The sequence below is a fragment of the Psammomys obesus genome, unplaced genomic scaffold, assembly GCF_907164565.1.
Source record: "Psammomys obesus unplaced genomic scaffold, mPsaObe1.curated_primary_1811, whole genome shotgun sequence".
Lineage (NCBI taxonomy): Eukaryota > Metazoa > Chordata > Mammalia > Rodentia > Muridae > Psammomys > Psammomys obesus.
Genome location: NW_026590503.1, coordinates 777657 through 802529, shown reverse-complemented (window position 1 = coordinate 802529; position 24873 = coordinate 777657). Strand labels below are relative to the sequence as shown.

At 38.3% G+C, this 24873-nt stretch overlaps 1 protein-coding gene across 2 annotated transcripts in view; it reads right to left on the bottom strand.

Moving 5' to 3' along the window:
• Window positions 1-3912: 3912 nt before the first annotated feature.
• Itgb8 (integrin subunit beta 8) overlaps window positions 3913-24873 on the bottom strand; it is an 89680-nt gene continuing 68719 nt past the window's right edge. For both annotated transcript variants that reach the window (XM_055607547.1, XM_055607549.1), the window contains 6 exons: window positions 18774-18908; window positions 16226-16628; window positions 13630-13855; window positions 12413-12519; window positions 9167-9330; window positions 3913-9079 (listed from right to left, as the gene is read on the bottom strand). In XM_055607547.1, coding sequence (XP_055463522.1) covers window positions 8957-9079; window positions 9167-9330; window positions 12413-12519; window positions 13630-13855; window positions 16226-16628; window positions 18774-18908 — 1158 coding nt within the window. In that variant the 3' untranslated portion in view covers window positions 3913-8956. The remainder of the gene's footprint in view (window positions 9080-9166; window positions 9331-12412; window positions 12520-13629; window positions 13856-16225; window positions 16629-18773; window positions 18909-24873) is intronic.

The following is a 24873-nucleotide window of genomic DNA, read 5'->3' as shown; positions in this document are numbered from 1 at the left end:
GTAAACATTTGTAAGAGAAGGTAGATTGTTATTTTTCCCTCTAAAACAATGCATATGCTCAATTATGCTGGCACCCATTTCAATTTAATGGCGCTAGAGAAATGGATACACAAAACACCATGACCAGCAGAATCCTAGTAGGTGCTTAATCTCAGAGCTGGAGTATCATGGAAAATTAAGTTGGGCAGATTTATTTTTTCCATTTATATTTCTAATCAGACCACCCACCCCTTTTATGTTCCCCTAATACATATTTCCTCTAGAGAACTTTTACTATCAAGTCCATGATAAAGTAGAGATACTACCAAAATAAGAAAACTTCACAGAATAGAAATGTTAGGGTTCTTGAATTGCCAAAGAAAGACCCAAGACCCAGATGGTACGCAAAAAAAAAAATTCTCCAGAGAATTCCAGCGTGCTGGGGTCACCACCTTCACAAAATGGCAGTGAAACCTGAGGGGAGCTCAAAGGCCCCTTTTAAAGCCAGAAAGGGGAATTCCTGCTGTGGCTACCTGACCTTGATTTGGATTGGCTGGTGCCCATCAAGGCTATGTGACTCTGGTTGAGCAGATGTTTGTAGCACAGCTCTGCTCTAAGTAAAATCGGGAAGAACTGCCTATATCTTAGAGTCTGCTGGTGCCCATTTCCAGTGTTTTGGAGTGATTCTTAAATGTTGATAGTCATTGAAACTACATATAGAGTTCTTGAATGCATGTTTCTGGACCCCATTTCTAGAGTTCCTAACTTAGAAAATTTGGGCTAGTGTAGTGGTTAAAGTAAGAATGTTCCCAAAGGCTCATATATTTGAATGTTTGATTATTAGGGAGTGGCTCTACTTGAAAGGGATTAGAAGTGTGGCCTTGTTGGAGTAGGTGTGGCTTTGTTGGAGGTGGGCCAACAAAGGGATGGACCAGTGTCTCTCTTTTCCTGCTTTCTGCCAATCCAGATATAGAACTCTCAGCTACCTTTTCAGCACCATGTTGGCCTGTTTGTCACCATGCTTCCCACCATGATGGTAATTGACTTAACCTCAGGAACTGTAAGCCAGCCCCAACTAAATGTTTTCCTATATAGGAATTGCTCTGGTTGCTGTGCAGCAGTAGTGAATGCCTTTAATCTAAGCACTGAGGAGGCAGAGACAGGTGGCTCTTTCTCTGAGTTTTAGGCCAGCCTGTTCTACAGAATGAGTTTTAGGACAACCAGGGTTACATAAAGAAACCCTGTCTCAAAAAACAAACAAACAAAACAAAAGGAAACAAAACAAAATAAAATACCATGGTCTCTATTCATAGCAGTAGAACACTGACTAAGCTAAATACCAAAACTTTGCATTGTCAATGGGTAATTTTCTGCTGATGCTGCTTCTGGTCCAAGGGTTCCTCTGTGAAAGCCAGAGCCTCATAGATTACAGTGCACTTAACATGAAAAAGTATAGGCAAATTAAGAGTTTTTCTTACGTTAGTTGTTATCATTATTTTAGTGGTAGTCACAGTGAGTTTATAAGCATAACAACAATGTAGCTCCTGGTATAAAAATCCCAGTAAAGATTTTCCTCTTCCCAGGCAGGTCTAAGGCTTGTCTGATGAAGGCTGGAAGAAGTCCTAACAGCACTGGCCCCAGGGGGCTGCAGGGGATACATGTGTCGTTTGCTTTTTTCGTGCAGTGCACAATTGCTTGTAAGTAAGACCACAATATCTGCACTAAAACACATCGCTGTTTCTGAGTATTTTACGAATCATTGAAAGTGTGAGCATTGACGTAGGTTAAAATTTTTCTGCTTTAGTTTGGTCTGGCCAAATATTTTGATAATGTCAGAATTTAGTCTACAAGTCAAGGGCTGGCAAGAATACTGTGGTTTGTGAGACCAGTGTGGGAGTTTGATCTAGTTTGGGCAGATGCCAGGAGCAACTATTGGAGCTGGCATTAGACTTCTCTCAGAGTAACTCCTTTATCACCTAGGTCATCTCGGCTCCCAAGCTTCCTGGAAATTCTCTTTAGGCGATAGCCAATAGTTCCTCTCTTTGTACTTCTGTTCGGATCTTTACTTTTTCTCGGAAAAGCTATGTGCTTTTTATGGACTCTACTTTGTCATAGTTTGAAATGGCCACCCTCATATCATCAATTCACCCAAACCTTCCCAACATAAATGCTTCTGCTCTGCCTTCTTTCATCTTTGTTAAAAATAGACGAATCTTTCCCACTAAATACTGAGGTTAACTATGCTTGATATTTGATATTTTACCCTATTTTTTTTCTCAATGAACATGACTATGGTAAACTTGTGAGTAGAACACAATTTACCTTTTAGCACTTACTGCTTCCTAGTCATTGAAATGTGGCCTGCCTATCCTTGACACCAAGTTCTTCATAACTGGGGACTGGTAGGTCACTGACTTTCATTATCCTATTTTCACTCTTTACCATTTCCTGGTCTCCCTTTCTCCATGTCTGTTCACTTTTTCTGTGAGGTCAATGCTATTTCTGCAGGTCTTCTGTGCCCCTTACTTGTGGCATCTTAGTATACGCAGCCTTTCAACACCCCCCTTCATGTAGGATTTGTTTACACAAATCAGCTCTTCTACTTTATTCATTACACATGTCTTCTGGGGCCCAGGGGCAAAGGAGCCTCTGATAGCTGAACTGGTTCACTATCCTCAAAATACATGTGGTTAGAGACTTGTGAAAAGGAAAGAAGACCTGAGGATGGTGGAGACTGGGCCTGGCCATTTATGCATTATATATATATATATATATTCCTGAATCTCACTGTCACTCATTTTTTCTTCTTTGAACAATTAGGGAAAATAATATTTACTTCAGTGAAGTTTCTCAGGAATACAATCATATAATGAATCAGTTAGTATAGTACAAGTATCTGTTATGTCAAGTGGTATAACTACACTGTTGACCTTCTAGGGATCAGTGAAGTGAGCACCATTAGGTCAAGAAGAGGCTCTCTGCCAGTCTCAGGACTTGGTCTCCTATGCCAAGGCAGTTTTTTTTCTAGTTGTCCTAGACAATGAGAAAGGAAAAAGAGAAAGCAAAACCAGATTTGCAAACATAGCTTCTCCTTTCCTTTCACTGTATCTACCTTTGGCTGTGAAGGAGTCTGGAAACTTCAGTGTACTCTATTGAAACTCAGGAGGAAGATTATGTGACTGAAACAGAGTATGGGGAGCTCTGACCCTCAAAGACTGGCTAGTCTAAATTCTCAAAAATGAAGGCCTGTGAGACTGACTTTCTAGCAGCCTCTCTCTGAACTTTCCATGTGTGTCTTCTGTCTACAGGTTCATCATGCACCTCTTAACTTTATTAGGAGCTCCTGAAAGAAAAAGTCTCTGATGTACTTAGTGCTTAATTCATTCTCTACCATTCTGTTTTATTCTTTCCCTTTCTACTTTATTGGTAGTGTGATGTTTGTGTCAAATGTGTTCTGTTGCTGATGGTAGAAATACCTTAAAGGTAGCGAATGCTAGTTTTAAAACTGACTATTTTTGTTTGTTTGTTTTTGAGACAGGGTTTCTCTGTGTAGCTTTGGCTGTCCTGGATTCTATTTGTAGACCAGACTGGCCTCAAACTTACAAAGATCCTCCTGCCTCTGGCTCCCTGAGTGCCGGGGTTAAAGGCATGTGCCACATGCCTGGCTTTGATTAATTTTTTAATATTTTGTCATTAGAATATTCTGTTTCCATTATTAGGTTCCACCCAAAGGAGCAAGGGCAGATTAGGAGGTCACAACTCTTACTCAGTGGTCCTCACAGCCTAAAATCAGTAGCTTTTAAAGATTATTCAGTGTTCTCTGTTAGTGGTAGCTTGTGAGTGCTGCCGCATTTTCTCCTGTGTCAATATTGTTTCCTGGAGCTTAGAGGGTCATGAAGTATATGGAAAATAAAGAACAATTTTACATATCTCTATGTTTTTATTAGATCTCTAAAGTTTTATTTTAAAACATAAAATTTTATATAGATTAACACCCATATTAAAACAGACTGGTATATCAATTAAATGCCTTGTCACAAACTGTTATAAGCTCTGTTAGAAAAATAAACATTTCACAACAATCTACAGTGTCAGCTTTTAATAAATACATAAAAGAGAAGTTAGTAGTCAACCGGTTATGCAAAGAGGTTCATAGTATAGTATGTGAAATTGTCATATTTATCAATCTGTATTATTTAAGGCAATTTCACTTTTCATATGATTCAAAGCCAGAGACAACACAAAATGTGTTCATGAAGAATTTTTCTTTGAGCTATTTTATAGTCAAATATTTTGTTTTAAAAATACATTCTATATTAAATTTCTTTTTACAAAGGCAGAATTTGTTAAGTGAAACAAAGATTATGTTATTGTTAATTTAGAAACATGTCTAATTGTTTTTGCAGAGATTTATAAACCTAATAAAGTAGCTAGTACATGTAAAATAGCTCTAAAGGTATGTTAAATATACACAGAAATTAATTTGTATATTAATATGTGCAAATTTATACTTATGATTTAGAATTAAAATAATTTTATTCAATATTTCAATAAAAATCTATGTACCATACTTGTCATTGTGTTGACATGTTTTCAGAATCACATTTGTATGTCTAAAGTCAGTAAAAGTTCTTTACACAAACCACATGATTTCCATTCTTGATGATTGCAGTGCTTTTTTCTTTCATGCTGATGTGTTAGACAGTTGTACAGAAATGGGTGTTTGAAGAAATACACCTGGTTGAAAGCACTAGCTTACGGGATACATCCTAGGCAGGAAGGAGCTTCAGGTAGACATAGGGTAGTGTTATCACTCTCACAGATTGATCAAAAGCTGCCCAGAGAGTTGAACAATTATTTCACATAAGTACTAGAGTTTAACTATGCAGTTTTATAACAGTCATCACATGAGTTGGAGAGGAAAGTTACTTGAGCCAAAGAAAACATCAAAAGAACATAAAGGATAAGGAAAAATGAGAACGTTGAGTGATCTAAGAGGAAGTCTTTCCCACAAACCAGCTGGCTGCATCACTTCATTCTCTTGTAACTGACATCAAGCATACAAAGTGCTCTGAACTCTAACTATGATGTTTTCATATAATCTTTTTCCAGTTAGTGTATTTGAAAGTGAGATGATCTCTTTAAACAATCCCTTCAAAAGGTATGGGAACACTGAAGATTCTTAAAGCCTTGAGAAGCTTCTGCACTTCATCAGCTAATTTCGGTTTGCCCGAATCACTGTTGTTAGTAGAAGTGTAAATGGGACCCTGAAGAGCTTTTGTAACTTGAAGATTCAAAGGGTCTGAGCTGATAGTCAGTTAGGTCTGCATTGAGTGGGATTTGGTTCAGTTGTATTAAAAGCTGGCTTTATATGTCATCACAAACAAATTCATAAGTAGTTATAAGGAATGGACTGCACCTATGAAAACTTAATCAAGTTGAAGAAGTGTACCACAGCTTTAAACACTGCACTGCAGAAGACGATTTCAGGAGACATCACAATTTTGAAGATGTTAAATTGAAAAAGTGTGTCCTACAATCAGCAAGACACACAGTATGTGTGTCTAATCAGTTATGCATAACTAATTTTCCATGCAGAGATTATGGAAGATGAAAAGGAAAGAATTTGAAGGAATAGTTCTATTCCTTTGAAAATGTTTGCATTATATAAAATTATATTTTTAAGGACATAAGGATGCTAAAAACTAAGTATTAAGGTAAACAAAGAGAATTAATATGCACACCATTCAACTTCCCTCCTGGTGAGTTGTTACCTTCATGAAAACATAAACCAAAAAGTTGTGAAATTTTAAAATTCGTTGTTTTTAATGGGACTGTCTTTGTTCAAATAAGTGTTAAAAACTACAAGAGATCTTTGGAAATGAAGAACCCAATTACATTATTAAACTGTTATTTTTCACTATTAGGCTTATGGGCTTGAAGCTTATGGGCAATTTCTAGAAAAATATGGATGGGACAAATAGGAGCCAGGAAAGAAAGGAAAAGCCATTGAGAATAATATATTCTACCAGGTGCCAGAAGAAATATAATTCTACAGAGAAAAACATTCATAATCTATCAAGAATAAATGATTTCAGTGTCTCATGGAAGACTGTTGATATATACAAGAATATCTTCAATGGAGATTAAGTAAATATTTAAAAATATTTAAAATTTAATCTTTGGTGAAGTTTTGCATTTCATGTATACACAATTTTAATTTTTCAATTTTGAAAAATTCGCCTCCAGAGACATCTATTTTTTTTTTTTATTTTTATAAACTAAGTTAAATTGAACATGTGGGACATAATTAGATTTTTAAGGAACTTTTAAGTCTTTTAGAGAATGTTTATAGCTTAATAAATAGTAGAAAATGCCTAAAAATTATATCAAATGTCTATAAATACATGCATACCGCAATGTAAAAATGTCTCAGAAGAAAAAACTTGTATATAGTTGCTTATATAATGGATAAATGGGACATTTTTGAATAATTACACATCAGGGCACAGAATGCTGCAATGCCAAAAACATCATTCAAGTTTCTCTGCCAACAATTTAAAATTCAATTCATTGCATTTACTATCAACAGTGCTTAAAAGATGTGGTCGCAGCATTTGAAATACTCTCTAAGTATATGTTATTTAACCAAACAATACCCTGTTTCCCATTACCTGTTAAGTAATTCTATCTAGTCAAATATTAATTCTCTTCTCACAAACTATTAAACAGAAGAACATCAATTATTCAAGTAAAATATAAGCTCTACAATCTTTAAGAATTAGCTCTTTAAGTTAACAAAAAAGAAGAGAGAGGAAAACCACAAGACAGTACACGTGTAAGTACATCTTCTCACCCAGCACTGAGCTCTTGGCAATGTCTTTCCTGTGGCAACAGTATCAGTCCATCTTAAAATTAGTGCAAACTAGTGAAGACCTAAAAGAGTACCAATCCTTGCTTTTCGAGAATTGTTTTTAATTATGCTCTTTTGCTCATTTCATGTGAAAATTAATCTATTGTTCATAAACTGCTCACATTTAAGTTGTCAGCATTTAGTTAATGGATATCTTCCATTTTCGAGGGGACTGCCAAGAATCCATTAATTTCTATATTTATAAAAGGACCCTGTATGTTTTGAGCAGCAGAATAGGATTTCCTCATAGCGTTAGTGACCACAGCTTTCTTAGAAACAGTCACAGTGTTTGAAGATGCCATCTCCTGTTAAAGAAGTGTCAGCGGCATCACCGCCACTGCTCTGCTAAGGGACTTGCACTGTTTGCTGGCTGGAGAATAATTTGCAGGCTTCCCAGGCCCCGGGGTATTACCTGATGGAAGTCAGTCTTCATCAACATACAGATATCTAGAGCTTTCAGAACTTCCCAGAACTACTGCTGGAAAGCAGTGAACCTGGGAGAGACACTTCTTTAGACTCCTCTGTCTCACAGGTAAGACGTGCTACACACAGGACAGTTGGAAGTTAGAATTCAAGTACGAAGACTCTGCATCAAGGCTTCAAGCTGAGCCCTGCCCAGCTACAGGAGCCTTGTTCTTGTAGCTGCTGTGGGGGAAGGGCTGCACCAGAGCTCATCAGGAGGTGGCTAAGGGAAAACTAGGAGCTGCTTATGTACACATCCATTCAGAGTACCCTGTTCTACTTTGTTTTGAAGTATTCTCATGAAAAACACTCAGGGCTCCAGTATATGTTAAGTTTCTCCTGGGTGTTTTGCGGATCGAAGAGGTAGTGTGCTACTGGGCAGTGCTGGTCTGTAATGTCAAGGCAGCTCGTCCCTAATACTTCATCTCAGCGCTTCTGTGCTTCTGGGAAGTCATTTAATTTTTCTGGGCCTCCAACCTCTGGCCTACAAAAAGGGGGATTAGCTTATTTCTCAGATACTACGTGCACTTCTCCAGGTTTATACCTTTGTGAATTCTCATGAGCAGAGTTGGGATGATTCAAAGGTGACCTTAAACTTCACAGGAGAGAAAAATAAAATAGCTTTCCATTTGAAAAATGTTGACATCAATTTGGAGTAAAAATCAAGAGAATATGCTCAGAAAAAAGGTCACTCTGCTTAAAGCAGATTTTTAGACACCTTGTGGATTTCAGACTACAGGTCAGATCAATGGGGGAATGAAACAGTTTATCCAGTTTGACAGGTGAGAAAAAGATAAAGAAGCTACGGACCCAGATGACACTTTACAGTGACCCTTATTAACATTCAACTTTGAAAACCAGTATTCAATAAAGTGACATTGTCATACAGGTTTCTATGGCAGTAGTAACTTCGCACTTATTTAATCCAGTCGTCTGTGACATTTTAAACTTATTAAAAATGATGAAAAATAGAATTAAAATGCAAAAAATGCTAAAGTCAATATCCATTCTTCAAAACAGAGGAAAATGGACTTGCACATGCACCAAACCTTAGTTTCAAAAGCAACACCACTTAGGACTCAGGTTGGTCTATTCACCTGCAACTGAAATGAAATCCTAACCCCTATTTAGCTGGCTGTGCACATCTAGACAATGCCCATTGTTGGTGTTGCTGACTCCTGGATGCTTTCCATCAGCAGTCTCTGTGTGTGCAAGGATCACCGCACTGTGATCCTTGGTGACGCCATGCCAACCTGTCCCATTGCATCGTGTGTGTCTGCAAGTGCGGGATGGCAGGTGCTTGTAAAGTGTAATCAGTGCTTTCCAGGTAATCTACATTCCAGGCTGCTCTAAATAAGTCACACATTACAGTAAAGTGCTACAACGCTAGCCTCCACAGTAGTAAGACACATAGTTCTCTGAAAACTTCAGCAGCTGGTGAGTCACATGGTGATGGAGACACTCGCCAGTCTTCGGGGCACAATCTTCAATAATGTATCTCCTCCTGTGACTTTTTATACTTTTTAGAAGCAACTGTGTAAAAAAAAAATCCAGTTTCCAACAGTGCTTGTTTGTTTGTTTGTTTGTTTGTTTCACCTGTCTTTAGAAGTTGCACCTGAAAGCCTCATGAGCATGAAGTTTGCTGATATCCATTTTTATCTCCTCAGGCTTTTCTCGTCGGTAGGTTACAGCTCTTGTGCAAACGCTTTTCAGAATTAGTTTATCCTTGATGGAAAAGAAATGTTATATTAGTGAAGGAGCTGAGTGTTGGAACTGGAGAGTAAGATACAGCTACCCTCTGAGTTCACCAACCTTTTTGGAAGCAGACATTCTGTAATCTGATGAGGATTTTATCTTATTACTATTCCATTGCAGTATCACCTGTCTAATGATAAGGACTTTAAGCAACCCAATCAAGAATGTGACTATGAATATGATGAAAAATATTCGCAGATAGCTTGGGCCAGATAGGCATTCTGTAAGAAAGTAAACAAGTAGATGGGTTAAAAAAAAAAAAAAAGCTTTAAAAAGTAAATAAAAGTTTTCTGTCCAATAAATGATGTTTACATTCCTATAAAATAAACAAGATTATTTACAAATCTATATTTTTGAAACAGGAGGCTGACATTACTGATTACTCAAAAGAGTAAAACCCTTCTTTGGAGAATATTTACAATGAAAGTATTTGATTATATATATATATATATATATATATATATATATATATATATATAATCAAATTATATATATTAGCTTGCTGTGTAAAAATCTCTTATCTATGTTCAAGTTTGTTTGTAACAGTGGCAGAGCTATAGTGGTGTGTGCTGTTCAGCACTATGTGGAAAACATTAAAAAGTACTGAGCAGCCCCAAGCATTTAGCTTCTTTTTTATGCTTCCTCCTCTTTTGCTCAGCAGTAATGGAAAATAAGGTAAACATCTGCAGAAGCTAAGACAGTTCTACTCTAACAGGGAAATATTTCTTCTAAACCGTGGTGTAAGATTTCATTATTATTACAGTCATGACTTAGAAGTAGGAGTGCTGAATCTTGGACAATACCCAAATCTCTTGTCTCACTTATTACTAATTAACTTTACTAAAGCAGTCTGTTTGCCTCCACAAATTCATTGTGTGTTCCTCCAAGTACAAATAATCACTAGCTGAAGAAAGAAAAGCCGTGCTAGGATAGGGAGCATGCTAGACCTTTGATTTAGCACCAGATCTCTGGCAAACTCTCACTGGAAAATTTGTAGGCTCTATGCTTGCCTGAGGTCTACTCTAGTCTCTGAGGAACATGGTTACACAATAGTGGGTATTCCACAGAGCTCGCAAGCTGCCCCAGATTCATAAAATCACTTCCTGGACCAAAACATGTGTTTCTCCACCCATTTTGCAAGCTACGGTGCCTCTGAAAAAGCCGCTAGAGAGAGGATGTACCAAGGCCATGAGCATAGTAGCATCCAGTCATAACTGATTCTGGCCTCCTGAATGCCCAACAATTACCCAGCATGCCCCTTAAACAAGGCAAGTTTTCAGCAATGGCGGTAAGGGGCTTTTTCCAACTAGGTGGGCTTAATAGAGACATTTCTGTGATTTGTGACAAAAGACCTTGGGGGGTCAAAGACACACCCATTTCTACTCACTGGAATGGAAACAACAGATGCCAATAACAGTACAGTGCTTCCTTGTTAACGATGTCATGGGAGAGAATACAAAATGTGTGTCCAAACGTGACGCTATTTGATCTTTTACAGCTGCCTGCCTGCAGGTTAGTGACCCTCATGGCTCATGTCTTGACAGATTGTGATGTCCCTTGGCTGACTTAGTCTACTCCACCAGCTAAGCTGATCCTCAGAGGGGATGTGGCTTGATCCCACTCCTGGCTTTTTGCCTGATGGGAGCTTAGCCAGAAAGACTGAAAGAAGACCCTGTAAGTGTGATTGAGTGGACAAATAATTGAGACGCCTAACAAATGCCCTTATCCTCTCCTTGCACAATAGCTGTCAAGGGGAGGGAAGCCGTGAAGCTACTGATACATTTCAGAAATATTACTAATGTGTTAGCCAGAGGATCCTTTGAGGGTTCAAATCTGCATACATTTTCACCATGTTATCATGGATGGTCCAACATTTGCCCCAGTCATGCTTTTCTTAGTTGAGGTCAGTCAAGGCGTTTTCTAAGGAGCTTTCAGGGAATACTGTTTGCAGCAACACTTAAGTCAGAGTACTGTTTACTTAACGTAATTAATGATATGTAGGGGTCCTTTTTATTGGAAAGGCACTTGGCTTTCTGGAGAGGTTGCTGCAACCTCAGCTAGCAGCACATGTGACGCTTTTCTGAGCCAAATTCACTGTGTGCTAAGGAAATGAAATGTGGAAACTAAGATGTGCAGGACGTGTCTACCCTGCTACTTCCCTGGGGGCTGGCTTTTCTATTGCTTTAAATAGTAGAATCAAAAGGAATATTTCCAAAGATATGACTCAAATAGCTTCTATTTCATAGGTGTTTCTACACCTTAAATGGGTGCAAAGTGGGTTTTGGGTTCTTTGGGGGGAGGGAGAGTGCTCCAATAAACTTTTGTTTAAAAGTAGTTTTGAACATAGCTCTCACATATTTCATGTTTACATATCACCGTTGACTTGAGAGACTTTTTTATATTCATTAGCTCAATTAATGTCATATACCCTTTCCATGTACCTTTTACCCTCTATTTTATAGGTGAGGTGTGGGCTCAGAAAAATTTTGCCTCTTAATTTACTACACTTTAGGCCAAGGTCTTTAGCTTAAAAGTAACATTCTTTCAGTTGCATCAAATTTAGAATTATTCACCTCAAAGTTATATATTTTTTCTCTTCATTTTCTGATTTTCTTTTTCTTTTTTCCCTTTTAATATAATAGGCAGGATTTTACATAGAACTCCTCATGTATCGGAGGCTGACTTTGAACTTCCGATCTCTGGGCACTACCTCCTGAGTTCTGTTATGTCCCATGATGTCTAGTTTTATGTGGTTCTGGGGCTTGAACACAGCCTTTACCCACACCAGGCAAGTGCTTTGCCATGGAGCTGCACCCCAGTGTCATAAGCTTAGATACATGACACCAGCAGGTGATCACTTAAAGTCGTAGGATTTCATCTGAAAATGGAGAATAAAGTTTTGCTAGAAATGAGGATGGTCAGCAGGAGAAGCAAATTTAGGTTATAAAGGAAAACCATGGCTCCTGACCTCTTAGAGAAACTATTTCACACAGAAAATCTATCTTTTGGCTCAAGGAAGTCCTAGATAATTCATTTGTATAGTCTTTTGTAAAGGTAGGCAGTACGTAGAACTGTGAGGGTGAGAAGGGAAGTTTCTCCACTTCGCTGTTCATTTTTGGGAGATGAAAAAACGGATAACAAACTCAGCTTTCTTTGTAAAATATCTGTGGCACAGTGATAAAGTAAGTTTAAATAGGAATCCAATAATTTATAATGGACTCAATATGAAGCCACTGCCCCTTCTTTCGGGAAGCAAGTAGTGCATCACAGCCCCTTCAGCCTCAGAGGCATCAAAAGACTTACCTGAGGCTTGGTCTACACGGTGTTGGCCCATGACAGCACAGGAGGTTTCCCACTGATCAAGGATAGCCCGGGACAGATTGTGAGGGTGAAGGCACTGCAGACAATTCCTGTGCAGGGAATATGAAAGGATGACTCCTTAAAAGGGAGAAGGGACCGACAAAGCAACAGCCAACACAAATTTTCATTAGGTCCATTAGAAACTAACCCCATCAGCAAGGCCTGGTGGCCTAACCCAGTAAGCCCATATACATGATGGGCTGAGGCAGGATTATATGTTTTAGGGCTGCCTGGGCTACAGAGTAAATTCAAGCCAGCCTAACTAGCTATCTGAAAAGTTAAAAAGAAAAAAAGTGACAGGAGAGAGAACTTGCCCAACACATGTGAGTACAGAATTCAATCCCCAGTAGCAAATAAATAAACAAACTCTACCATTATGTCAAAGTGCTGTATTTCTAAATGATTTAAATAACTTACTATGCATATTTCTAAAATTCTTACTTGTGTTACTGATCTGAAAAAGCATGTTTTAAAAACTTAAACAAGCAAACTTGAGCCACAGTGACATTTACACAGGTGTTCTTTGAGCAAGTCGCAGACTGCTATTAGAAAGTATTTTAACCGGAAATAAGAATGTCACTGTCATGTGACACGTCTTTCCATTTATGCATCCCGAGTGCTCCATAGCAACTGCAGTTCCTTCTGTTAAATGCTAAGATTTTACTCTAGTTATAATGAGCCCATTTACTCACTGACTGCCATGCAGCAAATGCTAAAGTTTGCTTTCTTTCCCTTTACAAAATCATGTAGTTCTTTCACAAACTACAAGAAGGTACTTTTAGCCTTATTTTTAACCAAGATCACAGAGAATTTTAGCAACTTATTGCACGTCACGCAGCTAAGTAGTAATCAGTATGTTAGCTGGCAGTCTCTGTTTTCAGAAAATCATTTTAACAAACAGAACAAAACAAGTAGTGATTTTATGCAGATTTTTTCTGAACCTCCCAAAGCAACTCACTAGCCAAAGATGGAAAGTTAGTATCCTAATTCTTAGAATTTCCTACTCAGGTTTTTTTCTCTATCACCACCACCGCCACCACTATTGCCATCTTTGTATGACAGCAACTAAGAACACAGCAACTACGATTGAAGAAGGCAGAATAAAGAACAGAAAGCGCTGTCAGCAAGGACTGCTCGGTCTGCCCCAGACAGGATCATACCGGTTTCCGCCGCAGGCTAGGGGGCAGGTTGGGCTGTGCTCACAGAGCCGGCCAACGCTCCTGGGGTCCGTGCACTGGCACCTGCCGCACACACAGGTGCCTCTTCCACTGCAGACCTGGCCCTCAGAGTTGACACAGCGCTGTGCTGCGGATGATGGACACTGACACCGATCCCCTTCCCAGCCACTAAAGCACTGGCATCTGCCGCCTTCACACTCCCCATGCCCTGCAACAGACACACCATGGTCAAGGTCAACAGGTCCACTGACTTGGTAAGGTCTCTACCATTTTCATGAAAACATGCAACAGTCAATGAATGGAAATAGCCTCAGTTTCTACTTGTGTTGACAAAGCAGTGCCAGGATTTAGGAATGCGTGTTTTTAAAGCTGTTCTATTGTAGATAATTCCCCCTACTGACATATACATAAAATGTATGAAAAAGCCCCTACTTTGGTGGTTGCCCAACTGCTTAAATGCCATTGTGCTTTCAAATTTTAAATTAGAAACACGTAACTATAATGAAGCCATGAGTGGAAATCAGCACAGCAGGAGTATCTGGTCACTGGCTTCCACAATCCTCCCTCTTCCTTGTTGCTGGGGGCCCAAGAAAACATTGCATGGTGATGGGCAACCATTGTAGCGCTTTTGTGTATTCAGGCGTGATTAAAGATAGGTCTTGTGAGACGAGGAAATAATCCCCCTGGTCTCGGAACACGATGCAGGAGGTAAGCAGGGCAGGGTTAATCCATGCTACAAGCTGTTACTAGGTGGAACAATGGAAGAGAGAAAGGAATGGGGGGGCATTTATGCAGACAACTAACTTGAGAAGAACCTTGGCTACACACTATTAAATGGATTTTAGTTTATAAGAAGTGTCTAAAATTTAAGATGGCGTTGCGAAGCAGAAGTCTTCAAGAGGTGCAGTGTATATTTTATATATTTTCAAGCTTCTATGACTGTCGATCAAACAGCCTTCCTTTTTCCTTTCTTGTTCACCCCCTGTATCTCCTTATACTCCCCTCTTTTCTTCCTTCCTCCCCTCTATTTCCTACCTTTCTCTCTCTCTGTTCCTCTCCCTTTTCTTTCTGCTGAATACCTCACAAGTTAATTGTCCCATAGAGCCTACTGCTGGATCAGCTCAATTTGCTCAGTGTACAACTAATGAGGTCCAGGCAAACAGATGTCTGCAACATCCCATTCCCTGATGCAGCTTGCATCCTGAATCCTAGACAGCCGACCTCTGAACAAGACTTTTCATTCCCAAGAGAAAGTGGTGGGGAAATGCATGTCAGTCTCGTAGTGTGCACTCAGACAATCCAAAGCAGATTGTCCTTCGCCTCTGTGGGTGTGAGGTGTGTGGTCACAATCATATAGACACTGTCAATATGTCAGTTTTTGAGATTATGCAGCAGAACGTCAGAGTCTCAAAGTATTTGAAACTGTTTTGTGAGACAGTTCTATTGAATGTTGCCAGAAATTCATTGTTTTCTTCCCTATAAACTATTCCTTTCCTTATAAAATATAATAGACAACTGATGGTTTATGCTGAAGTCATTTCCTTCCTATCCATATATCTAGTTACAGCTGAATGAATGTCTAGAACACATGGCATTTTTGTGTATATAACAGAATAAAATACTTGTAATGGTGTTTTTCTCTGTAATTTAAAACAAGCTTTCTGCCTATACAAAAATAGAGAGTTAAATTTTATAGGCTTTGATTTTCATATGGTTATAACAATGCCATATTTTCATTTTTCAATAATTAAACCGATGTTTCCTTACTAACATGCACATACAAGAAAGGGATCTTTATGATAAGCAAACTTAACCTTCCATAGAGAACCAAGGAATTCAAATGCTAGTTACTTTATTTTAAAGTTATATTTTGTTTTAATTTTCAAGTGCTGCATAGGTTTTCTTTTTCTGGACTGTAACCAGTAGATGGCAGAGAACAGAATTAGCCAAAAGTAATCTTGATATTTTTATCTTATCCTATTTCATTTCAAAATCTGGTCTCTGTTTGGCCAGAGGGATGAATCTTCTGGATTACTTAGCAAGCCAGTATTTCCTGAAGAATGCTGTCCTTTGTCCACTCTGTTGCTGGTGATTTTCCAAAAATAAATTGGTGAGGTTTGAATGACTTCAAACTTAAAATACAGTCTACAGTGATGCTTTAAGAATTATCCAGTGAGTCGAATTACATTTTTATATCGCACTTCCCCTCATCCTGACAAATAAAATCCTCTGTGCAAGAAGGAGGACTACTTGCCAGAGTAAATCAGACCCTCATAGAATATCCACCATTCTTCTAGACAATGTGTCAGCAATCACCAGTAACTTCCTTTTCTAGTGTAAATCTTTCCAAGATTGGAATGCATGAGATTCATATTTAATTTTAGGTTTTTATTTAAAAAAATAGCCACTGTACTCAGCTAAAGGTAATCTTGCCATGGCCTAATTTTCTAGACTATGAGGCTTTGAACTTTGATTTTGGGTTTAGTGGCAGAATTTTATAACATCAGATTTAAATATACACTAATGTATATGCCAATATCATTATGATGAATTCAAACTGCCTTATGCATCAACGCACCAGCACACACATTCCCCTGGTGGTATGGACAAGTAAAGTCATCCTTTTCACAGTATTTGCCGAACACTCTTCCAAGCTTGGTTTTGTGACATAAACATTTCCCACAGACACAAACGCCTCGGCCACTGCAGGCAGGTTGGTCCTCCTGTGACTTGCAAGACTCAGAAGGAAACTGGTCTTCATCAAAGTGACATGTGCTGTCATCACACTGCGGACACTTGGGGTCCAGGGTAGCTTCTGCACACTGTCCCTCGTGGCCTCTATGATCCTCACAGTGGCAGCCGCAGTGTCTGTGTATGTGGACTTTCGTGGTTTCATTGAAACCAATAGGTTTGATTATTGCATAGTTTCTTCCTCCTATGACATCACATGTTTTCATCATAACTGTTACATTGAAAATAACCTAAATTTGAAAGCAAAAGGGAAATATATTTATATCCTTTATACTGATACTACTATATCTAGTAATAAAATCAACAGTGAGATCTTAAAGATACCATATTTATAAATCACACATGCAGTCTCATACGAAAGTACCTAACCGCCTTTTACTTCCATTTTGCCTAACAAATTAATTAGAATTAGAGGAAGCAACAATTGCTTATGGCCTGTAAATCACCATCACCATATGTCCATTTGTCCTTACACGTCTGCATGACCTTTGATAATTGAATAGACAACTGGTGAAACAATGTTTTATTTTCTGAATTGGAAATATGGGGTTAGTGAACATTTGGCATTAGGAACTAATAAACCAAAGTAACAAGCTTTTGCTCTTCTGGTTCAGAACCCTGAGGTATTCACATGGACTGTTTTATCTATTTATAGTCTACTTTCTAGAGGCTCGAGTTAAAGGCTCAGAGTTGATCTTTAGCACAGAGCTTGTCAGCGGAGAGAAATATGACACTGTCTCTTATGTTACTCAGAAGAAAGAGGCTTAGGACTCACTCTCCAACGTCAAGAGCCAACACAGAGCCACTCTGTTGTTGCAGTGAATGGACTGGCAAGACCTCGTACAGCCCCGCCCCCCAGGACTACTTGTTCCTTAATTCCTTGTTTTTCTGTAATATGATTGATTTAATATCTATGTTTTCTGACTCTTCATCTTCAGGTGCTTTGGTAAATCAGAAAGCTTATACACACAGTTATATATGTATATATGTTTTGAACTGAAATAAACTATAATAATTAAACTGCAACATTAAAATAATGTGTGCTATGTTATATAGCAAGAAAGAAAAGACCTGCACTTAGGCTTCCATATGCATTTGAGTTGGATTTATCACACTAAAAGCAGTGTGGTTGGTGTCAGTTTGTGCTCAGATTCTTTTTACCTCTAAAAACTTTAAGGATTCACAGATGTGTAGGATGATGTGGTCACTGCTATTAAAACTAGAATAAGAAAATCAACAGTGGCTTCTATAAATAAGAGGCTAGTTGACTGTTTCCAGGAGTCAAACTGTTTATACTACTTAGTTGAAAGGCGATATAGTCAAAGAAAGAAAAAAATGTAAGAAGGAAGGTAAATCATTATTATAAATTTGAGAGTCTTGAAAGGCTTTGTCTTATAGAAGTTAGCTTAATGTTATCTTGCTATAAAAATTTTCTTTAGCAGAAATCAAATGTGTATTATGTAAACTAGTATACGGTATTTTCTGAACAATATCCAAGAAATAGTTATAGAAGAAAGTACAGAATTAGAAGCTTGCACTAATTAAAGACACACAGCTTGTGGGCACAAGCACACTGCCCACAGCTTTCCATGTTCCTATGGGGAAAAACTATTTTCCAACTAAAGAGGAAGAAGTGTTCTGTTCCCTCTTTGAATTAGTCTTAGAATTTTAGGGCTTTCTATCTCTTTGAAAACTCCTTCCCAACACAGGACGGAAGTAAAGAAGTACAGAACCTTAGAGTAAGATGGAGGAAAGACTCAGAACCTTTTCACCCAGGCCATGTAGTTGCAATTGACGTGAGGGATATGGTAGAAGCACCCTGCCTGCTCTTCATGCATGCTGCGCTCTGCTGCGGCAGTTCTTGGGGGAAACCCATTTCATCTGGTCCTGGGGCTCTCCTTTTGACATCCCAGTTCTTTCTAGTTATTATATAAATGCTGTCATTCCTCCAATTTGACTGCTTTTAACAAACTTTTTAATGTCATTTTTGAGGGCATCACAAAATGAAAGATTTTGAAATTCTTAGCTTTTATCTTTCAATTTCATACTCTGAGAATGAACAGATTTGAATGAAAAAGGCTTTATCACTGTTACAACTACAGACTCTGCTTGTTTGAAAGTAGGTGATTTTTTCATTAGAACAACTGTGTCACAAATGTATTACTACTAAGTATTTAATAAGTACTTAACACAATATATATTTATTTTAACTTGAAAACTTAAGAGGTCAATTAAGTATAGAAGTAACTTTGAGAAGCTACAGGAAAGCTACTACTCTCATAGTTAATAGCAAAGTTTTAAAGTAGTTTGATATTTTTCATGAGAAAGCACACCAAACAGTTTATCTTAAACAAGAAAAACACACTGCCACATACTTCGTCATTGCTTGTCACGTTTCCACATCCAATTATGCCTGGCTTTCTGGCCCCATCTGGACAGATGGCAGTGATGTTAAAAGAGACACCATGTATCTGGTTTTCCATTTGCACTTTTACTTCTGAAACGAGTTTCTGCAGAGACATTGGTTTCTAATTATACACCACAGTAGTTTCTAGTATAAACAGCAAAGCAGACTCAATGCTCATTATGTCATCTTAGATTTAATATTTAACTTAATCAGTCTATCTCTGAAAAAAATGAATAAAATGGTGCCTCCTTGCAACATCCTGATTATATTTAAAGCATGGAATAAATACTGAATCATCAGTTGTGTTTAAAGACTTTGATTTTCCACACATCTATGATTATGTATTTTACTCACTATAGAAATAGCTCTCTTATCCAGTGCTGCAAAGATAATCTTTCAAAGTCATATTGATTACATTTAGTGATGAAATGTAAAGAAATGTTCTCATAACAAGTGAATTCTGACAATTTACAGCAGGAAACATGGTTTTGGAAAAAAAAAAAAAGCAAATCAATAAAACCAAAACAACCGCCCCAAACCCTTGAACTTCAATTCAAGTACTTTTGACAATCATGAAAAGCTAGTGTTTTATGAATGCAAAGTTGAAATACAGTTTTGTGAAGGCAAAATTTCTAAACTGTGGCTTTGCATAGCAATCACTGGCCAAACACTGTCTTACAAGGTTCTAAGGAGGGCTTAGAACCTCAAGTCTCCATGCTTGCCTGCATCCATAATGTTTGTTCCTAGTCTTACTTAATTCTAAAGTAGGGTTTTGTAGAGGGTACAGAATCATGCATGTTTTTACACAGGCACTCAGATGCTCTCTCAGGAAGCATCTACTGCATAATGTCATATGTTGGGCACATACTAACTTCTTTTATCACAGCTTTTCAGTTGCAAAGGATACAACTATTGTACACATCTTTATGATATGTGTGCATTTGGTCATGTAAGTCTGACCCAGGCACATGCAAAAACCCTGAATTTAAACTTGTAACAAAAATAAGAGAAATGTGGAACATGTGCAATGAGAGCGGGTCATAGCGTGTGGGAGAGGAACTTCCAGTGGCTTTAATTGTTTTTAAATGATTTATTCTGTTTATTTTATTTTATTTTTTGTGCATTGGTATGAAGGTGTCAGATCCCTTGGAGTTGGGATTACAGACAGTTGTGAGCTGCCATGTGAGTGATGGGAATTGAACCTGGGTTCTTTGGAAAAGCAGATAATAATCTTAACCACTGAGCCATCTTTCCAGGGCCAGCTTCTAATTTTTAAAGAAAATTTTCTTCTTCAACAACATCTTTGATGAGGAGATAGGTATTCACTGATGAATAATTGACTATAGAATTCTGATAGCATGTCCTCAAAAGAAGATGTTTTCAAGCTTATGAATATTATTTGGGTAGGTAAAACTACCTCTGTCTCTCTCTCTCTCTCTCTCTCTCTCTCTCTCTCTCTCTCACACACACACACACACACACACACACAAATGCATTTACTTTTCTCTCCCCGAGAATTCATAAGCTGAAATACCAAACAATTCTGGCAAACTAGGAGAAACTTGCAGTGGTGTAAAATAAGGTGGCTATAAACTGATTGTTGGCTCACACATGCTCCAACAGTAGCACACTCAGCAGCCATGCTTGCAGTTCCTCTAAGATCTCAAACCATGTGGAACAATGTCTTTGAAGTATTATGTAAAGACAAATTTCTACAATAATTCCCATTTTTGTGTCTTGGAAATCAAGGTCCTGGTGAAATGTTAAACTTCATCTTTCCTGTTTAAGAGGTGCTAGGATAGATGCTATTTCATGTCTAAGAGATGTTGGAAATGACACTATTTTTTTTCCTGCTGTATAAAACTTCAATGAATTGTAAATTGTTTCTGTTGAGCTTTGAAATTAAAATTCTAAAATACATTTGAAAACATCCACGCATAAAAAATACTAAAAATCTCAAGTAGATTAGTTTACGCAAAATATTTTTTTGTTGAGTTCACTAATGTTTTTCTACTGCAATGTTTTACAGAACCACAGCAGGCTAAGGTAGTCACATACCTGCATAAGACAAAGAACAAACAATGCTATCTGCTTTTACTGTTTGAGACAAGGCCTCATTCCTATCTTCCTGTCTCATTTTTCATAATTTAACCCAAAGGTTTAAAAAACCTAGATGTGGTGGTATGTGCTTATTATCCTAGGACTCAGGAGAAGGCTGAGGCAGCAGGATCACAGGAACCCAAGGCTAGACTGGGCTTACCAAACAAAGGAACAAAAAAAGAAGGCAATTTATACACTTGGGAATAATAAAATAGGGATACACTAAAGGATTAATTGTGGTGGGGAGAGATGGTTCAGTGGTTAAGAGCACCTACTGTTCTTTCAGAGGTCCTGAGTTCAATTCCCAGCAACCACATGGTAGCTCACAACCATCTCTAACCCGATCTTATGCCCTTTTCTGGCACGCACCATATATGCACACAGAACACTCATACATAAATAAAATAAAATAAAATAAAATAAAATAAAATAAAATAAAATAAAATAAAATAAAATAAAATGACCATCACTCTCTTTTCATTTGTATAACTTAAAAACAAACTATGGTTAGGAATGGAGTACAGATATGTTTTACATTTCTTGATATAAAATTCCATGGATCTAACATTTAAAAATGTGTATAAATGTTCTATCTGCGTGTGTGCTAGTGTGTCCAGTGCTGACAGAGGCCAGAAAGGGGAGATGATGGATCTCTTGGAAGATTAGTTAGAAATGGTTGTGAGCACCCATGTGGGTGCTGGGAGCGGATGGAGGCATCCTTTGGAAGAACAGCAAGTACTTTTATCCACTGAGCTATCTCTCCAGCTCTAGGATCTAACATTTTTTATGGTAGTTAAAGATATAATTTAAGATATTTATGTTCATTTCATTCTGTGTAGTTTTCAGACATTAAAAATATCCTCTGTGAAAACAAACCTACAAAGATTTATTTTCTTTAAAGAAGAATATGTTTAAACAATTTCTTGATTTTCTGCCTGTTGCAAGCAGGTGCTGCCTGGAGACAATTAGCAAAGCAGCCTGAGGATTTTACAGCTCCATGGGTCTTACAACACTAATTCTACATGTCAGGCAAGCGGGCAGGCAGAAAATCTGGAGAAGTGAGGCTTTATAACTGGCCAATGAATCCATGGAAAAGTAAAGCATAGTTTTTGACACCCGTTAGAAAAGAAAATCAAAGGACAAAATATAAATAGGCCATATCACACAGCTGGAAGCAGCTGAGGCATGAAGGAACGTGTAGAATTTCATCCTGATGCCTCTGCTTATTGGCTGTGTGAACTACAGTTAATTCACTTACTTTTCGGTTTCTATTTATACACTAGGACTATTAATTGCTGCCCCAAAGAGCAGGGGTGCAGATTAAGTGAACTCAGGTATAGACAGTGTCTGGCATGAAAAGTCAGAATTAGCACATTTTAATTAAACCAATTTACATATCAGTCATAGACCCCTCCCTCTTCTCCTCCCAGTCCCACCCTCCTTCCCACATCCCCTCTATCCTATTTCTGAGAATGGGGGAGCCCCACTATCCAGCCACCACAGCTCATCTATTCACAAGAGGACTGAGTTTCTCTTCTTCCCCTGTGACCTGCTACAAAAGACCCATTAGGCAGAAGTGATCAAAAAGCAGGCAACATAGTCTATGTCAGAGATATACCCAACTCCCCTAAACTAGTGGGCCGACATGAAGCCTAAGATGCCCATTGGACTTTTCTTCTTGGGGTTTGTGCACTGTAGTATGTCTATCCTGTACTATATGACTAAAATCCTCTTAAAAGTGAGTATATACCACCATTTGACTGCAAATTTCATGATTTCCTTGTTTTTAATTGCTGAGTAGTATTCTATTGGGTAAATGTACCACACTTTCTGTATCCATTCCTCTATTGAGGGACTACTTGGTTGTTTTCAGATTCTGGCAATTACAAATAAAGCTGCTATGAACATAGTTGAGCAAATGTCCTTAATGAATGGTGGGGCATCTTTTGAGTATATGGCTAGGAGTGGTATAGCTGAATCTTGAAGTAGCACTCTTCACAATTTTCCAAAAAAGTAACAGATTGATTTCCAAAGTGGTTGTACATGGTTACATTCCCACCAGCAGTGGAGGAGGGTTCCTGAGTGAGGTAACCCAGAAGCAGAAAGACGCATGATATATGCTCACTTGTAAGTGGATATTAGTCATATAATATAGGATAAGCATAATAAACTCTATAGCCCTAAAGAAGCTAAACAACAAGGAGGACCCTAGGAAGATGCTTAATCCTCATTCAGAAGGGCAGACAGGATAGACATCAGAAGTAGAAGACAAGGAACAGGACAGGAGCCTTCCACAGACAGCCTCTAAAAGACTCTACCCACCAGGGTATTGAAGAAGATACAGAGATTCATAGTCAAACTTTGATCAGAATACCAGAATCCTTATGGAAGAAGAGGGAGATAGAAAGACATGGAGGAGTCAGGATCTCCACAAGGAGAACAACAGAGACAAAATACCTGGATCCAGGGGCGGGGCTTGCAGGCACCAATACTCCAACCAAGGACCATGCATGGAGAGGACCTAGACCCCCTGTTCAAAAGGAAACCCACTGTTTCCAAGTGGGTTTACTAGTAAGGGGTACAGGTGCTGACTGACATGAATTCAGTGGTGGGCTCTTTCATCACCTCCCCCGGGGGAGGGTGCAGCCTTGCCTGGCCACAGAGGAAGATGATGCAGCTAGTCCTGATGAGAGCTGATAAGCTAGGGTCAGAGAGAAGGGGAGGAGGTCCTCCCCTATCAGGAGGACTAGGAAAAGGGCATAGGGGAAGAAGAGGGAGAGAGTGTGGGACTGGGAGGAAACAAGGGAGGAGTGCAGCAGGGATTCAAAGTGAATAAACTGTAATAAATAAATACATAAATAAAATTAAATTTAAAAAGTGAGCATATACCATGTGTGTCTTTCTGTGTTACCTCACTCAGGATATTTTCTATTTCCATCCATTTGCTTGCAGATTTCATGATTTCCTTGTTTTAATAGCTGAGTAGTATTCCATTATGTAAATATACCGCAGTTTCTCTATCCATTTTTTAGTTGAGGGACATCTAGGTTGTTTCAAGTTTCTGGCTATTACAAATAACGCTGCTATCAACATGGTTGAGTAAATGTACTCATATACTTGAACACCTTTTGAGTCTATGCCCAGGAGTGGTATAGCTGGGTCTTGGGATACGGCTATTCCCAGTTTTCTGAGAAAGTACCAGATTGATTTCCAAAGTAGTTATATAAGTTTTCACTCCCATCCACAATGGAGGAGTGTTCTTTTTTCTCCACATCCTTGCCAGCATGTGTTGTCACTTGAGTTTTTGATCTTAGCTGTTGACAGGTATCAGATGGAATCTCAGAGTCATTTTGATTCGCATTTCCCTGATGACTAAGGATATTGAGCATTTCTTTAAGTGCTTCTTTACCATTCAAGATTCCTTGGTTGAAACTTCTCTTTGTAGCTCTGTATTCCATTTTTTAATTGGATTATTTGGTTTGTTGGTGTTTAATTTATTGAGTTCATTATATATTCTAGATATTAGCCCTTTGTCAGATAGAAGATTGGTGAAGATCTTTTCCCACTCTGTAGAGTGCTATTTTATCTCATTGATAGTGTCCTTTGCTTTACAGAAGCTTTTCATTTCAAGAGATCCCATTTAATAATAGTAGATCTTAGAGCCTGAGCTAATGGTATTCTGTTCTGGAAGTTGTTTCCTGAGACAATGAGTTCTCAGAAAGTGGCTCTTCCCCACTTTCTCCTTGAGCAGATTTAGTTTATTTGGTTTTATGTTGCGGTCTTTGATCCACTTGGACTTCAATTTTGTGCAGGGTGATAGATATGGATCTATTTGCATATTTCTACATGTAGACTTCCAGTTAGACCAGCACCACTTGTTGAGGATGCTTTCTTTTTTCCATTGTATGGTTTGGCTCCTTTGTCAAAAATCAGGTGTTTATAGGTGTGTGGGTTTATTTCTGTCTTTG